This window comes from Coturnix japonica, chromosome 1, assembly GCF_054131305.1.
Source record: "Coturnix japonica strain WE chromosome 1, WE-NBRP24, whole genome shotgun sequence".
NCBI classification, from domain to species: Eukaryota; Metazoa; Chordata; class Aves; order Galliformes; family Phasianidae; genus Coturnix; species Coturnix japonica.
The window spans coordinates 177,179,181-177,198,075 of record NC_140663.1 but is presented as its reverse complement, the minus strand read 5'-3'; the positions used below and the strand labels follow the sequence as shown (position 1 = coordinate 177,198,075).

Sequence of the window (18,895 nt, the reverse complement as noted above, 5' to 3'; positions counted from 1 at the left end):
CCCATTTCCCCTTCCCATTTTTTTCCCCATCCCCTTCCCATTTCCCCTTCCTCCCCCCCTCATCCCTTTCCCCTTCAGCTTCCTATTTCCCCTTCCCTTCCCTATTTCCCTTCCCCTTCCCCATTTCCCCTTCCAATTTCCCCTTCCTATTTCCTATTTTCCCTTTCAGTTTCCCATTCCCCTTTCCCCTTCAGCTTCCTATTTCCCCTTCCCTTTTCCCCTTCCCTTTTCCCCTTCCCCATTTCCCCCTCTCATTTCCCCTTCCTATTTCCTATTTCCCCTTTCCCTTTCCCCTTCCCATTTTCCCTCCCCCTTCCCCTTCCTCTTCCCCATTTCCCCCTCCCATTTCCTATTTCCCCTTCCTATTTCCTCTTCCCATTTCCACTTTCCTTTTTCACCTTCCCCATTTCTCTCTCCCATTTCCCCTTCCATTTCCCTTCCCCGTTCCTATCTCCCCTTCCTATTCCCCTGCCCATTCCCCTTCCCTTTTCCCCTGCCCATTTCCCCTTCCCTTTTCCCCTGCCCATTTCCCCTTCCCTTTTCCCCTTTCCATTTCCCCTTCCCTTTTCCCCTTCCCCTTCCCATTTCCCATTCCTCCTCCCCATCCCTTTTCCCTTTCCCTTCCTATTTCCCCTTCCCCTTCCCTATTCCTCTTCCCTTTCCCTTTCCCATTTCCCCTTCCCATTTCCCTTTCCTCTTCCCTTATTCTTCCTATTTCCCCTCCCCTTCCCCTTCCCTTTCCCCCTTCCTATTTCCCCTTCCCCTTCCTATTCCCATTTACTTTTTCCCCTTCCCCCTTTCCCCTTCAGCTTCCTATTTTCCCTTCCCTTTTCCTCTTTCTATTTCCCTTCACCTTTTCCCCCTTCATTTCCCCTTCCCCTTCCTATTTCCCCTTGCCATTTCCCCTTCCCTTTCCTATATCCCCTCCTCCTTCTCTTCCCATTTCTCTTCCCATTTCCCCCTCCCATTTCCCATTTCCCCTTTCCTATTTCCCTTCCCCCTTTCCTATCTCCCCTTCCTATTTCCCCTTCCCATTTCCCCTTCCTCTTTCCATTTCTCTTCCCAGTTTCCAATTCCCCTTTCCCATTTCCCCTTCCTATTTCCCCTTCTTATTTCCCCTCCTCTTCTCCTTCCTATTTCCCCTTCCCTTTCCCATTTCTTTTTCCCATTTCCCCTTCCCCTTCCCATTATTTCCCCTTCCTATTTCCCTTTCCCATTATTTCCCCTCCCCTTTCCTATTCCCCTTCCCATTTCCCCTTCCATTTTCTCCTTCCTTTTCCCATTTCCCCTTCCTTTCCCCGCCATTCCTTTCCTCTTCCCCTTCCTATTTCCCCTTCCCACTTCCCCTTCCCATTTCCCCTTTCCTTTTTTCTTCCCATTTCCCCTTCCCTTTCCCTTTCCCCTTTCCCTTTTCCCCTTCATATTTCCCCTTTCCCCTTCCCCTTCTTCTTCCCATTTCTCTTCCCAGTTTCCCTTTTCCCTTTTCCTTTTCACCTTCCCATTTCCACTATCAGTTTCCCCTTCCACTTCCCTTTTCCTCTTCCCATTTCCTCTTTCTATTTCCCCTTCCCCTTTTTCTTCCCTTTCCCCTTCCTATTCCCCTTCCCATTCCCCATCCTATTTCCCCTTCCCCTTTCCCTTTTCCCCTTCCCATTTCCTCTTTCCCTTTTCCCCTTTCCCTTCCACTTTTCCCCTTCCCTATTCCCCTTCCTATTTCCTCTTCTCATTTCCCCTTCCTATTTCCTCTTCCCCATCCTCTTCCCACTTTTCTTCCTATTTCCCCTTCCCCTTTCCCCTTCCCATTTCCCCTTCTCCCTTTCCCTGTTCCCCTTCTCCTTTTCCCTTTCTCTTTTCCCCTTCCCCTTTCCCCTTTCCCATTTCCCCTTCCCCTTCCTCTTCCCTATTTCCCCTTTCCCCTCCCATTTCTCTTCCCATTTTCCCCTTTCCCTTTTCCCTTTCCCATTTTCCCTTCCCCTTCCCTTCTTCCTCTTCCCCTTTCCCTTTTCTATTTCCCCCTTCCTATTTCCTCTTCCCATTTCCCCTTCCCCATTTCCCCTTCCCATTTCCTTCCCCCTCACCCGTTTCCTCTCCCCTTCCTCCCCCCAGAGCCACCGTCCAGACAAGGAATGGCCGCTGTGCAGCCTCCGCTTCTACCTGGGGGTGAAGAAGAAGCTGCGCCCACCGACCTGGTGAGTTCGCAGCCATGCAGTAAATGCAGCCACTGGGTGGCACTGCAACACTGCAACCGGCTGCACGCATGCATGCATGTGTGTGTGTGTGTGTGTGTGTGCAAATGAGAGCGCCTCTGTCTGCAGCTGCATGCATGTGAGTGTGGGTAGGCTTGGAAGCTTGCATGGGGTGCAGTTGGCTGCAGGGGTGCCCAGCTGTTGCAGCGGTGCAGGGTGGTTGCATGGGATGGGGTGGCTGCAGGGTGGTTGCAGGGTGGTTGCAACGATGTGGGGTGGTTGCATGGGATGGGGTGGCTGCAGGGCTGCAGGTTGATGGGGTGGCTGCAGGGATAGGGGTGGTTGCATTGGTGCAGAAGAGTTGCGATGATGCAAGGTGGCTGCAGGGATGGGGTGGTTGCAATGATGCGGGGTGGATGCATGGGATGGAGTGGTTGCAGGGTGGTTGCAACTATGTGGGGTGGTTGCAGGGATGGGAGTGGTTGCATTGGTGCAGAACAGTTGCAGTAGTGCAGGGTGGTTGCATGGGATGGGGTGGCCGCAGGGCTGCGGGATGATGGGCTGGCTGCAAGGATGCAGGCATGGATGCAGGGCTGCAGGGTGGTTGCAATGATTTGGGGTGGTTGCATGGGATGGGATGGGATGGAGTGGCTGCAGGGTGGTTGCAATGATGCATGGTGTTTGCAGGGTTGGGGTGGCTGCAGAGCTGCAAGGTGGTTGCATTGGTGCAGAAGAGTTGCGATGATGCAAGGTGGCTGCAGGGATGGGGTGGTTGCAATGATGCGGGGTGGTTGCAGGGTTGGGGTGGTTGCATGGGATGGGAGTGGTTGCATTGTTGCAGAACAGTTTCATTGATGCAGGGTGGTTGCAGGGATGGGGTGGTTGCATTGGTGCCAAACTGTTGCAGTGGTTGCATTGGTGCGGAACGGTTGCATTGGTGCAGGGTGGTTGCAGGGATGGGGTGGTTGCATTGGTGCCAAACTGTTGCAGTGGTTGCATTGGTGCGGGGTGGTTGCAGCTGTGGAGGTGGTTGCGTTGGTGCAGAACAGTTGCAGTAGTGCAGGGTGGTTGCATGGGATGGGGTGGCCGCAGGGCTGCGGGATGACGGGCTGGCTGCAAGGATGCAGGCATGGATGCAGGGCTGCAGGGTGGTTGCATTGATTTGGGGTGGTTGCATGGGATGGGATGGAGTGGCTGCAGGGTGGTTGCAATGATGCATGGTGTTTGCAGGGTTGGGGTGGCTGCAGGGCTGCAAGGTGGTTGCATTGGTGCAGAAGAGTTGCGATGATACAAGGTGGCTGCAGGGATGGGGTGGTTGCAGGGTTGGGGTGGTTACATGGGATGGAAGTGGTTGCATTGGTGCAGAACAGTTGCATTGATGCAGGGTGGTTGCAGGGATGGGGTGGTTGCATTGGTGCCCAACTGTTGCAGTGGTGCAGGGTGGTTGCATGGGATGGGGTGGCTGCAGGGCTGCAAGGTGGTTGCATTGGTGTAGAACGATTGCAGTGATGCAGGGTGGTTGCAGGGCTGCAGGATGATGGGGTGGCTGCAAGGATACAAGGATGGCTGCGGAGCTGCAGGGTGGTTGCAGCGATGCAGGGCGGTTGCAGGGATGCAGGCAGCTGCGGGGGTGCCCAACTGTTGCAGTGATGCAGGGTGGTTGCATGGGATGGGGTGGCTGCAGGGCTGCAGGATGATGGGGTGGCTGCAGGGCTGCAAGGTGGTTGCATTGGTTGCATTGGTGCAGAACAGTTGCGATGGTGCAGGGTGGTTGCATGGGATGGGGTGGCTGCAGGGCTGCAGGGCTGCAGGGGTGCCAAACTGTTGCAGTGCTGCAGGGTGGTTGCAACGATGCAGGGATGGATGCAGGGCTGCCGGGTAGTTGCAACAGTGCAGGGTGGTTGCATGGGATGCAGGACAGTGATGGGGCTGCAGGCTGCTTATAGGGTGTAGGATCCATATAGGGTTATAGGGTCTTTTTATAGGGCTATAGGATACTTATAGGTTTATAGGATCCTTATAGGGCTATAGGATGGTTATAGGGCTGTAGGTGCTTATAGGGCTGTAGGATGCTTATAGGGTGTAGGATCCATATAGGGTTATAGGGTCTTTTTATAGGGCTATAGGATCCTTATGGGGCTATAGGATCCTTATAGGGCTATAGGATGGTTATAGGGCTGTAGGTGCTTATAGGGCTGTAGGATGCTTATAGGGTGTAGGATCCATATAGGGTTATAGGGTCTTTTTATAGGGCTATAGGATCCTTATGGGGCTATAGGATCCTTATAGGGCTATAGGTGCTTGTAGGGCTGTAGGATGCTTATAGGTTTATAGGATACTTATAGGTTTATAGGATCCTTATAGGGCTATAGGATGGTTATAGTGCTATAGGATGCTTATAGGGCTGTAGGATCCTTATAGAGCTATAGCATGCTTATAGGGCTATAGGATGCTTATAGGGTTATAGGATCCTTATAAGGCTGTAAGATCCTTATAGGGCTATAGGATGCTTATAGGTTTATAGGATACTTATAGGTTTATAGGATCCTTATAGGGCTATAGGATGGTTATAGGGCTGTAGGTGCTTATAGGGCTGTAGGATGCTTATAGGGTGTAGGATCCATATAGGGTTATAGGGTCTTTTTATAGGGCTATAGGATCCTTATGGGGCTATAGGATGCTTATAGGGCTATAGGATCCTTATAGGCCTATAAGGATCTTATAGGTTTATAGGATCCTTATAGGGCTATAGGTGCTTGTAGGGCTATAGGATGCTTGTAGGGCTATAGGATCCTTATAGGGCTATAGGATCCTTATAGGGCTATAAGATGCTTATTGGGCTATAGGATCCTTATAGGGCTGTAGGATCCTTATAGGGCTATAGGATGGTTATAGGGCCACAGGATCCTTATAGGGCTATAGGATGCTTATAGGGCTATAGGATCCTTATAGGGCTGTAGGAATTTTATAGGGCTATAGGATCCTTATAGGGCTGTAGGTTGCTTATAGGGCTGTAGGATCCGTATATAGGGATCCTATATGGTTCTTATAGGGCTATAGGATCCTAATAGGTTTGCAGGATGCTTATAGGGCTATAGGGCACTTATATAGGGATCCTATAGGGTCCTTATAGGGCTATAGGATTCTTATAGGGCTATAGAATGCTTATAGGGGTATAGGACCCATATATAGGGATCCTATAGGGTCTTTATAGGGCTATAGGATACTTAAAGGGCTATAGAATGCTTATAGGGCTATAGAATGCTTATAGGGCTATAGGATCCATATATAGGGATCCTATAGGGTCTTTATAGGGCTATAGGATCCTTATAGGGTTTCCCCCATTGCAGTTGGGGTTTCACCGTGTTCCATGAGAACGAGAAGCACGAGCGGCAGCAGTGGTGAGTGACCCCAAACCCCATAGACCCCATTGACCCCATATGGGGGCAGCGCTATGGGGCTGCCCCACATCCCCACCCCATAACCTGCCCTGCCCCACTGCAGGTATCTGTGCTGCGACACACAGGCCGAGATGCGAGAGTGGTTTGCGACCTACATGCACGCAAAGGTGGGACCCTATAAACATATGGGATCCTATAACCCTATGGGACCCTATAACCCCAATGGGACCCCCATAACCCTATGGGACCCTATAACCCCATGGGACCCTATAACTCTATGGGACCCCCATAACCCTATGGGACCCCCATAACCCAATGGGGCCCTATAACCCCCGTGGGACCCTATAACCCTATGGGATCCTATAAACCTATGGGACCCTATAACTCCTATGGGACCCCATAACCCTATGGGTCCCTATAATCCAATGGGACCACATAACCCAATGGGACCCTATAACCCAATGGGACCCAATAAAGCTATGGGACCCCATAACCATGATGGAACCCATATCCCAATGGGGCCCTATAACCCCATGGGACCCTATAACCCAGTGGGACCCCATAACCCAACAGGACCCCATAACCAAATGGGACCCTATAACCCAATGGGACCCCATAACCCAACAGGACCCCATAACCAAATGGGACCCTATAACCCAATGGAACCCAATAAAGCTATGGGACCCCATAACCAAATGGGACCCTATAACCCCAATGGGACCCTATAACCCTATGGGACCCCATAACCCCAGTGGGACCCCATAACCCAATGGGACCCTATAACCATATGGGACCATATAACCCAATGGGACCCTATAACCCAATGTGACCCTATAACTCCTATGGGACCCCATAACCCTATGGGACCCTATAATCCAATGGGACCCTCTAACCCAATGAAACCCCATACCCCAATGGGACCCAATAAAGCTATGGGACCCCATAACCATGATGGAACCCATATCCCAATGGGGCCCTATAACCCCATGGGACCCTATAACCCAATGGGACCCTATAACCCCAATGGGACTCTATAACCCTATGGGACCCTGTAACCCAATGTGACCCTATAACCCTACGGGACCCTATAATCCCAATGGGACCCTATAAACCCAATGGGACCCTATAACCCAATGGGACCCCATAACCCAATGGGACCCTATAACCCAATGGGACCCCATAACCCAATGGGACCCTATAACCCAATGGGACCCCATAACCCCATTGAAACCCCATAACCCCATTAAGACCCTATAACCCCATTGAAATCCCATAACCCCATTGAGACCCCATAACCCCATAGAGACCCTATAACCCTATGGGACCCTATAACCCCATTGAAACCCCATAACCCCATTGAGACTCCATAACCCCATTGAAACCCCATAACCCCATTGTGACCCTATAACCCCATTGTGACCCCATAACCCCATTGTGACCCCATAACCCCATTGAGACTCCATAACCCCATTGAAACCCCATAACCCCATAACTCAATGTTACCCTATAACCCCATTGTGACCCCATAACCCATAACCCCATTCTCCCCTCATTTCCCTATTCCCGCCCCCTCCCTGCATCCCTCTCTCCCATTGGCAGACCGGCGGCGCCCTGTGGCCATCGCAGTCTCTGATTGGTCGCCCGTCCCGTCGCTCTCCGGATCCCCGCTTAAGCTCCGCCCCCCTGATCCCGCTGCGTCCGTCCGACGGCTCCGACCCACAGAGAGTGAGTGGGGCGGCCCCATAGGGACACATAGCGCCCTATAGAGCCCTATATAACCCCATAGGGACACATAGCGCCCTATATGGCCCCATATAGCCCTATATGGCCCCATAGGGACACATAGCGCCCTATAGAGCCCTGTATGGCCCCATAGGGACACATAGCGCCCTATAGAGCCCTGTATGGCCCCATAGGGACCCATAGTGCCCTATATGGCCCCATAGAGCCCTATATGGCCCCATAGGGACACATAGCGCCCTATATGGCCCTATATAGCCCCATAGGGACACATAGTGCCCTATATGGCCCCATATAGCCCTATATGGCCCCATAGGGACACATAGCGCCCTATATGGCCCCATATAGCCCTATATGGCCCCATAGGGACACATAGCGCCCTATATGGCCCCATATAGCCCTATATGGCCCCATAGGGACACATAGCGCCCTATATGGCCCTATATAGCCCTATATGGCCCCATAGGGACCCATAGCGCCCTATATGGCCCCATATAGCCCTATATGGCCCCATAGGGACCCATAGCGCCCTATATGGCCCCATATAGCCCTATATGGCCCCATAGGGACACATAGTGCCCTATATGGCCCCATATAGCCCTATATGGCCCCATAGGGACACATAGCGCCCTATATGGCCCCATAGAGCCCTATATGGCCCCATAGGGACCCATAGCGCCCTATAGAGCCCTATATGGCCCCATAGGGACACATAGCGCCCTATATGGCCCCATATAGCCCTATATGGCCCCATAGGGACCCATAGCGCCCTATATGGCCCCATAGGGACACATAGCGCCCTATATGGCCCTATAGAGCCCTATATGGCCCCACACAGCCCCATACGGACCCTTAGTGCCCTATAGAGCCCTATATGGCCCCCATATGGATCCATAGAGCCTTATATGGCCCCACAGGGACCCATAGTGCCCTATATGGCCCTATAGAGCCCTATATGGCCCCACACAGACCCATACGGACCCTTAGTGCCCTATAGTGCCCCATATTGCCCTATATGGCCCCATATGGCCCCATATTACCACACACGGCCCCATATGGCCCCATAGTTAGTGCCTTATATGGCCCTATATAGCCCCCATATGGCCCCATAGTGCCCTATATGACCCTATATAGCCCTATATAGCCCCATAGTGCCATATATATCCCTATTTAGCCCTATATGGCTCCATAGTGCCATATAGTGCCCTATATTCCCCCATATTGCCCCATAGTGCCCTATATTGCCCCATATGGCCCCATATTGCCCTATATGGCCCCATATTGCCCCATTCAGGTCCCACATAGGTCCCCATTTGGACCCTATATCCCCCAGAGAGGGGGACATATGGGGTATGGGGTGCTATGGGGTGTTTGGGGGTCTATGGGCTTATGGGGGGCTATGGGGTATGGGGGGCTATGGAGGAGGATATGGGGCTATGGGGGGGGTCTATGGGCTTATGGGGAGACATATGGGGTGTGGGGGGCTATGGGGTGTGGGGGGACATATGGGATGTGGGGGCCTATGGGGTGTTTGGAGGGGTGGGGGGGGGATATGGGGCTATGGGGGGCTATGGGGTATGGGGGCTATGGGGGAGATATGGGGCTATGGGGGGCTATGGGGTATGGGGGCTATGGGGGAGATATGGGGCTATGGGGGGGATATGGGGTATGGAGGGCCATGGGGCTATAGGAGGGGCTATGGGGTTAGGGGGGAGATATGGGGTATGGGGGGCTATGGGGGGCCTATGGGGTATGGGTGGCTATGGGGGCATTATGGGCTTATGGGGCTATGGGGGGGATATGGGGTGTGGGGGGCTATGGGGGTCTGTGGGCTTATGCGGGGGGCTATGGGGTGTTTGGGGGGGCTATAGGATGTGAAGGGCTATGGGGTGTGGAGGGGTTATGGGGGAGATATGGGGCTATTGGGGTGATATGGGGTATGGGGGGCTATTGGGGTGATATGGGGTATGGGGGGCTATGGGGTCTATGGGCTTATGGGGGAGCTATGGGGCATGGAGGGAGATATGGGGTGTGGGGGGCTATGGGGTCTCTATAGGCTTTGGGGGGTGCTATGGGGTATGGGGGTTATGGGGTCTATGGGCTTATGGGGGGCTATGGGGCTGTGGGGGGGGATGTGGGCTGTGGGGGGCTATTGGGTGTTTGGGGACTATGGGGGGGCCTATGGGCTTATGGGGTGGGATATGGGGTATGGGGGGCTATGGGGTGTTTGGAAGGCTATGGGGGGGCTATGGGGCTAAGGGGGGCTGTGAGGTATGGGGGGCTATGGGGTGTGGGGGGCTATGGGGGGGATATGAAGCTATGGGGAGGATATGGGGTATGGGGGGGCTATGGGGCGTGGGGGGAGATATGGGATGTGGGGGGCTTATAGGGGAGATATGGGGCTATGGGGGGGCTATGGGGTATGGGGGGGTATATGGGATATGGGGGACTATGGGGCTATGGGGTGTGGGGGGCTATGGGGTGAGGGGGGAGATATGGGGCGTGGGGGGCTATGGGGTGGCTGTGGGGCTATGGGGTGACTATGGGGTATTGGGGGGCTATGGGGTATGGGGGGGCTATGGGGCTATGGGGTGGCTATGGGGCTATGTGGGGGATATGGGGCTATGGGGTGGCTATGGGGCTATGGGGGGGATATGGGGCTATGGGGTGGCTATGGGGCTATGGGGGGTCTATGGGGTGTGTGGTTCTGGGGTTGCTGTGGGGCAGGATCCATCAATCCCACAGCTCTATTTGTTCCCCCCCCCATTGCAGGTTCCATCCGGCAGACCCACAGCTATGGGGCACAACCAGACCGGCACCCCATAGGGATCTATGGGGCAGAACCAGACCAGCACCCCATAGGGATCTATGGGGCACAACCAGACCAGCACCCCATAGGGATCTATGGGGCAGAACCCATAGGGATCTATGGGGCAGAACCGGGCTCTCCATAGGGATCTATGGGGCAGAACCAGACCAGCACCCCATAGGGATCTATGGGGCAGAACCTCTATGGTGCAGGGGGGGGTTGCTGCCCCATATCTGTGGGTCTATGATCTCCATGACTTTGCATTGCTGCAATTAAAGGTGCTGCAACCGGCTGCTGCTTGTGCTGCGTTACTGGGGGGGGGGATGCAACTGGGGGGGGGGCTGCAGTGTTTGCAATGCGTGCTCAGGGCGTGCACCTGGGGTTGGGGTTTGCAGCTGCATTTTGGGGTTTGCAGAGTGTTTGCAATGCATGCTCAGAGCATGCAAATGCACTTGCAGTTTGCAACTGGGTTTGTGGTTTGCAGCTGCATTTTGGGGCCTGCAGTGTTTGCAATGCGTGCTCAGGATTTGCACCTGGGGTTGGGGTTTGCAGCTGCATTTTGGGCTCTGCAGAGTGTTTGCAATGCATGCTCAGGTTGTGCACATGCACTTGCAGTTTGCACCTGGGTTTGGGGTTTGCAGCTGCATTTCGGGATCTGCAGTGTTTGCAAAGCGTGCGCAGAGCATGCACCTGGGTTTGGGTTTTGCAGCTGCAGTTTGGGGTTTGCAGCTGCACTTGCAGAATGCAGAGTGCTTGCAATGTGTGCTCAGGGTTTGCAGCTGGGTTGGGGTTTGCAGCTGCAATTTGGGGCCTGCAGAGTGTTTGCAGTGCATGCTCAGGGTGTGCAAATGCACTTGCAGTTTGCAAATGGGTTTGGGGTTTGCAGCTGCACCTGGGGTCTGCACAGTCTGCAATGTGTGCTCAGGGTTTGCACCTGGGTTTGGGGTTTGCAAGTGCATTTTGGGGTCTGCAGAGTGTTTGCAGTGCATGCTCAGGTTGTGCACATGCAGTTGCATTTTGCACCTGGGCTGTCAGTTTGCAGCTGCACTTTGTAGCCTGTACAATGCTTACAATGCAGACTCAGAGCGTGCACTTGCATTTTGCACCTGGGTTTGGGGTTTGCAGCTGCACTTTGGGGCCTGCACAGTTTGCAATGCATGCTCAGGGTTTGCTCCTGGGTTTGGGTTTGCAAATGGGTTGGGGGCTGCAGTGTTTGCAATCTGGGCTCAGGGTTTGCAGCTGCATTTTGGGGCCTGCAGTGTTTGCAATGCGTGCTCAGGGTGTGCACATGCACTTGCAGTTTGCAGCTGGGTTTGGGGTTTGCAGCTGCATTTGGGGTCTGCAGAGGGTTTGCAACCTGAGCTCACTTTGCAAATGGGTTTGAGGTTTGCAGCTGCATTTTGGGGTTTGCAGAGTGTTTGCAATACGTGCTCAGGGCGTGGACTTTCAGTTTGCAAATGGCTTTGGGGTTTGCGGGTGCACTTGAAGCATGCACGGTGCTTGCAGTGCATGCTCAGGGTGTGCAAATGCACTTGCAGTTTGCAAATGGGTTTGGGGTTTGCAGCTGCACTTTGGGGTCTGCACAGTTTGCAATGCACGCTCAGGGTTTGCACCTGGGTTTGGGGTGCATGCTGCATTTTGGGGTTTGCAGCTGCATTGCAGTGTTTGCAATGCATGCTTAGGGTTTGCAACTCATTTGGGATTTGCAAATGGCTTTGGGGCTGCATCTGCATTTTGGGGTTTGCTGGTGCAAATGAGGGCTGCAGTGTGACTGCAATGCATGCTCAGGGCATGCACTTGGAGTTTGCAAATGGGTTTGGGTTTGCAGCTGCAGTTGGGGGTTGCAGCATTTGCAGTGCATGCTCAAGGCGTGCAAATGCACTTGCAGTTTGCAAATGGGTTTGGGGTTTGCAGTTGCACCTGGGATCTGCACAGTGTTTGCAATGCATGCTCAGGGTGTGCACATGCACTTGCAGTTTGCACCTGGGTTTGGGGTTTGCAGCTGCATTTGGTGTCTGCACAGTTTGCAATGCGTGCTCAGGGTTTGCACCTGGGTTTGCTGTGCATGCTCAGGGTGTGCAAATGCACTTGCAGTTTGCACCTGGGTTTGGGGTTTGCAGCTGCAATTGGGGTCAGCAGAGTGTTTGCAACCTGGGCTCAGTGCTTGCACCCGGGTTTGGTTTTGCAGCTGCAATTTGGGGTTTGCAGTGTTTGCAATGCGTGCCCAGGACATGCACATGCAGTTGCATTTTGCAGCTGGGCTGTCGGTTTGCAGCTGCATTTTGCCTCCAGCAGCACATTTGCAATGAGGAGGTGCAACGTGCAAAGGTGCAGAGTGCTGGGATGCAGCCAGCAGAGCTGCAACGGTTGGGTGCAATGGATGGAGGTGCAATGCACGCAGATGCAATGAATGGGATATGGGATGCTATGGGGTATGGGGGATGGGATATGGGATATGGGATATGGGATGCTATGGGATATGGGATATGGGATGCTATGGGGTATGGGATGCTATGGGATATGGGGTATGGGATGCTATGGGATATGGGATATGGGATGCTATGGGATATGGGATGCTATGGGGTATGGGATGCTATGGGATATGGGGTATGGGATGCTATGGGATATGGGATATGGGATATGGGATGCTATGGGATATGGGGTATGGGATGCTATGGGATATGGGATATGGGATGCTATGGGATATTGGATATGGGTTGCTATGGGATATGGGATGCTATGGGATATGGGATATGGGATGCTATGGGATATGGGATATGGGATGTGGGATGCTATGGGATATGGGATGCTATGGGGTATGGGATATGGGATGCTATGGGATATGGGATATGGGATGCTATGGGATATGGGATACTATGGGATATGGGATATGGGATGCTATGGGATATGGGATATGGGATACTATGGGATATGGGATATGGGATATGGGATGCTATGGGATATGGGATATGGGATGCTATGGGATATGGGATATGGGATGCTATGGGATATGGGATATGGGATATGGGATGCTATGGGCAGCTATGGGATATAGGATATGGGATATATGATGCTATGGGAAGCTATGGGATATAGGATATGCGATATAGGATGCTATGGGATATGGATATAGGATATAGGATATGGGCTATAGGATGCTATGGGATATAGGATATGGGATATGGGTTGCTATGGGATATGGGATACTATGGGATATGGGATATGGGATATGGGATATGGGATATGGGATATGGGATGCTATGGGATATGGGATATGGGATGCTATGGGATATGGGATATGGGATGCTATGGGATATGGGGTATGGGATATGGGATGCTATGGGATATGGGATATGGGATGCTATGGGATATGGGATATGGGATGCTATGGGATATGGGGTATGGGATATGGGATGCTATGGGATATGGGATATGGGATGCTATGGGATATGGGATATGGGATGCTATGGGATATGGGGTATGGGATATGGGATGCTATGGGATATGGGGTATGGGATATGGGATATGGGATGCTATGGGATATGGGATATGGGATATGGGATGCTATGGGATATGGGATGCTATGGGATATGGGATGCTATGGGATATGGGATATGGGCTATAGGATGCTATGGGCTGCTATGGGATATAGGATATGGGCTATAGGATGCTATGGGATATAGGATGCTATGGGCTGCTATGGGATATAGGATATGGGCTATAGGATGCTATGGGCTGCTATGGGATATAGGATATGGGCTATGGGATGCTATGGGATATAGGATATGGGATATAGGATGCTATGGGATATAGGATGCTATGGGCTGCTATGGGATATAGGATATGGGCTATAGGATGCTATGGGATATAGGATGCTATGGGCTGCTATGGGATATAGGATATGGGCTATAGGATGCTATGGGATATAGGATGCTATGGGCTGCTATGGGATATAGGATATGGGCTATAGGATGCTATGGGCTGCTATGGGATATAGGATATGGGCTATGGGATGCTATGGGCTGCTATGGGATATAGGATATGGGCTATAGGATGCTATGGGATATAGGATATGGGATATAGGATGCTATGGGATATAGGATATGGGATATAGGATGCTATGGGATATAGGATATGGGCTATAGGATGCTATGGGCTATAGGATATGGGCTATGGGATGCTATGGGATATAGGATATGGGACATAGGATATTGGGTATAGGATGCTATGGGATATAGGATATGGGCTATGGGATGCTATGGGATATAGGATATGGGATATAGGATATGGGTTGCTATGGGATGCTATGGGATATAGGATATTGGGTATAGGATGCTATGGGATATGGGTTGCTATGGGATGCTTTGGGATATTAGATATGGGATATGGGCTATGGGATGCTATGGGATATGTGCTGCTATAGGACACAGAGTCAGACTCCATGGAATCCCTTTATTCCCAATGTCCATGGTACAAAACGTGCCCCCACCCCAAATGCCCCCCACCCCAACAGCTCTGAGCTGGGACCCCCCCCCACAATAGGGCCCCCACCCCAAAATAGGGCCCCCACCCCAAAATAGGGTCCCCCCCATTCACTGCTATGGGGGGCTCTGAACCCTCCCCCCCCCCCCATGTATCCCAATGGGGGCTGCTATGGGGTGTGAGTTATGGGGGGGGTTATAATGGGGGGGGTCCTCACTGCGACCCCCACACACACACCCTTATAGGGACCTGTAGGGGACTTTGGGTTCATTGGGAGCCATAGGGCAGTTCTATAGGGTCAATGCGGGGGTTATGGGGGGCTATGGGGGGTCTATGGGATGGGGGGGTCTATGGGGGGGTTATGGGGGGCTATGGGGTGGTCTATGGGATGGGGGGGGTCTATGGGGATGGGGGGGGCTATGGGATGGGGGTTCTATGGGGTGTCTATGGGATGAGGGGGGTCTATGGGGGGGTTATGGGGGTCTATGGGGGGGGCTATGGGATGGGGAGGGCTATGGGGGTGTCTATGGGATGGGGGGGTATGGGGGGGCCTATGGAGAGGTCTATGGGGGTTCTATGGGATGGGGGGGTCTATGGGGGGGTCTATGGAATGAGGGGGTCTATTGGGGGGGTCTATGGGGCGGTTATGGGGGGCTATGGGGTGTCTATGGGATGAGGGGGGTCTATGGGGGGGTTATGGGGGGCTATGGGGGTGTCTATGGGATGGGGGGGATATGGGGGGGCCTATGGAGAGGTCTATGGGGGTTCTATGGGATGGGGGGGTCTATGGGGGCGTCTATGGAATGAGGGGGTCTATTGGGGGGTCTATGGGGCGGTTATGGGGGGCTATGGGGTGTCTATGGGATGAGGGGCTCTATGGGGGGTGTCTATGGGATGGGGGGGTCTATGGGGGGTGTCTATGGGATGGGGGGGTCTATGGGATGGGGGGTCTATGGGGAAGGTCTATGGGATGGGGAGAGCTATGGGATGGGGGGGGCTATGGGGGTATCTATGGGATGGGGAGGGTCTATGGGGGGGTCTATGGGATGGGGAGGCTATGGGATGGGGGGGGTCTATGGGATGGAGGGGTCTATGGGGGGTCTATAGGATGGGGGGTGTCTATGGAGTGTCTATGGGGTTTCTATGGGACTCTATGGGGTGTCAATGGGGTGTCCATGGGGTTCTATGGGGTGTCCATGGGGTATCTATGGGACTCTATGGGGTGTCCATGGGGTGTCTATGGGACTCTATGGGGTGTCCATGGGGTGTCTATGGGACTCTATGGGGTGTCCATGGTGTGTCTATGGGACACTATGGGGTGTCCATGGTGTGTCTATGGGACACTATGGGGTGTCCATGGGGTGTCTATGGGACTCTATGGGGTGTCTATGGGGTGTCTATGGGATGTCTATGGGGTGTCTGTGGGATGTCCATGGGGTGTCCATGGGGCTCAGTGGGGCTCTATGGGCTGTCTATGGGGCTCTATGGGGCTCCATGGGGTCCCTATGGGGTGTCTATGGGTCTCCATATGTCCCTATGTGTCCCCATGTGTCCCTATGGGCCCTATGTGTCCCTGTATGTCTCTATGGGATATCCATGGGGCTCTATGGTGCTCCATGGGGCTCTATGGGTCTCTATGTGGCTCTATGGGGTGCCCATGGAGTCCCTATGGGGTGTCTATGGGTCTCCATGGGGTCCCAATGTGTCCCTACGGGCCCTATGTATCCCTATATGTCTCTGTGCATCTCTATGGGTCTCTATGGGTTTTTATGTGGTGTCCATGGGGTTCTATGGGGTCTCTATGTGTCTCTATGTGTCTCTATGGATCTCTATGGGTCTCTATGGGTCTCTATGGGTCTCTATGGGTCTCTATGGATCTCTATGTGTCTCTATGGGTCTCTATGGGTCTCTATGTGTCTCTATGGATCTCTATGTGTCTCTATGTGTCTCTATGGGTCTCTATGCGTCTCTATGGGTCTCTATGGGTCTCTATGGGTCTCTATGTGTCTCTATGTATCTCTATGTGTCTCTATGGGTCTCTATGGGTCTCTATGGATCTCTATGTGTCTCTATGTGTCTCTATGGGTCTCTATGCGTCTCTATGGGTCTCTATGGGTCTCTATGGGTCTCTATGTGTCTCTATGTATCTCTATGCGTCTCTATGGATCTCTATGGGTCTCTATGGATCTCTATGGGTCTCTATGGATCTCTGTGAGTCTCTATGGATCTCTAAGGATCTCTATGGGTCTCTATGGATCTCTATGTGTCTCTATGGGTCTCTATGGGTTTCTATGGATCTCTATGGGTCTCTATGGGTCTCTATGGGTCTCTATGGATCTCTATGGGTCTCTATGGGTCTCTATGGATCTCTATGTGTCTCTATGGGTCTCTATGGATCTCTATGTGTCTCTATGGGTCTCTATGGGTTTCTATGGATCTCTATGGGTCTCTATGGGTCTCTATGGGTCTCTATGGATCTCTATGGGTCTCTATGGATCTCTATGTGTCTCTATGGGTCTCTATGGGTCTCTATGGATCTCTATGGGTCTCTATGGGTCTCTATGGATCTCTATGGGTCTCTATGGATCTCTATGGGTCTCTATGGATCTCTATGTGTCTCTATGGATCTCTATGTGTCTCTATGGGTCTCTATGGGTTTCTATGGATCTCTATGGGTCTCTATGGGTCTCTATGGGTCTCTATGGATCTCTATGGGTCTCTATGGATCTCTATGTGTCTCTATGGGTCTCTATGGGTCTCTATGGATCTCTATGGGTCTCTATGGGTCTCTATGGATCTCTATGGGTCTCTATGGATCTCTATGGGTCTCTATGTGGCTCTATGGGGTCCCTATTGTCCCAGTGGCCCCTATATGTCCCTATATACCCCCATATACCCCTATAGCCCCCCATACATCCCTATCCATCCCCATACATCCCTATACATCGTCCTCCCCATCGCTGTGCCCCTCTATGGCCCCGCTCTATGGGTCTCTATGGGTCTCTATGGGTCTCTATGGGGTCCCCATGTGCCCCTATGGTCCCTATAGCCCCTATAGCCCCTATACATCGTCCTCCCCATCACTATGTCCCTCCATGGCCCCGCTCTCGTCGATGTCGGGCAGTGAGGTGGTGTCTATGTATCCCTATGTATCCCTATGGCCCCATATACCCCTGTATGTCCCCATATACCCCTATATGTCCCCATATACCCCTATATGTCCCCATATGTCCCCATGTGTCTCTGTGTGTCCGTATGTGTCCCTATGGGTCCCTCTGTGGTGTCCATGGGGTTCTATGGGGTGTCTGTGGAGCTCTATGGGGCTCTGTGGAGCTCTATGGGTCTCTATGGATCTCTATGGGGCTGTATGGGTCTTTATGTGCTCTATAGGTCTCCATGTGTCCCTATGGGCCCTATGTGTCTTTATGGGTCTCTATGGATCTCTATAGGGTTGTATGGGTCTCTATGGGTCTCTGTGGATCTCTGTGGATCTCTATGGGTCTCTATGGCTCTCTATGGATCTCTATGTGTCTCTATGGCTCTCCATGGATCTCTATGGGTCTCTATGTGTCTCTATGGATCTCTATGTGTCTCTATGGGTCTCTATATGTCTCTATGGATCTCTATGGGTCTCTATGGGTCTCTATGTGTCCCTATGGCCCCTATGGGCCCTATGTGTCTTTATGGGTTTCTATGTGTCCCTATATGTCCCCATGTGTCCCTATGGGCCCTATGGGTCTCTATGGTGCTCCATGGGTCTCTATGGGTCTCTATGGGTCTCTATGGATCTCTATGGGTCTCTATGGGTCCCTATGTATCCCTATAGCCCCCTATGGTCCCTATACATCCCTATCCATCCCCATACATCCCTATACATCGTCGTCCCCATCGCTGTGTCCCTCCATGACCCTGCTCTATGGGTCTCTATGGGTCCCCATAGCCTCCTATAGCCCCCTATGGTCCCTATCCATCCCCATACATCCCTATACATCGTCCTCCCCATCACTGTGCCCCTCCACGGCCCCGCTCTCGTCAATGTCGGGCAGTGAGGTGGTGTCTATGTATCCCTATGGCACCTATGGTCCCTATATGTCCCCATATACCCCTATAGCCCCCTATAGCCCCTATAGACCCTATACATCGTCGTCCCCATCGCTGTGCCCCTCCACGGCCCCGCTCTCATTGATGTCGGGCAGTGAGGTGGTGTCTATGTATCCCTATGTATCCCTATGGCCCCCATATACCCCTATAGCCCCCTATAGCCCCCTATACATCCC

At 52.6% G+C, this 18,895-nt stretch overlaps 1 protein-coding gene across 1 annotated transcript; it reads left to right on the top strand.

Annotated features, from left to right (window-relative positions):
- Positions 1-657: 657 nt before the first annotated feature.
- LOC107307406 (uncharacterized) lies at positions 658-10,428 on the top strand (the record flags this gene model as incomplete). The annotated part of the gene is made up of 5 exons (XM_085541476.1): positions 658-2,189; positions 5,537-5,587; positions 5,691-5,754; positions 7,187-7,312; positions 10,100-10,428. Coding segments are annotated over 5 exons (1,827 nt in total), but the record flags the coding sequence as incomplete, so codon positions are not given.
- Between the last annotated feature and the right edge of the window lie 8,467 nt (positions 10,429-18,895).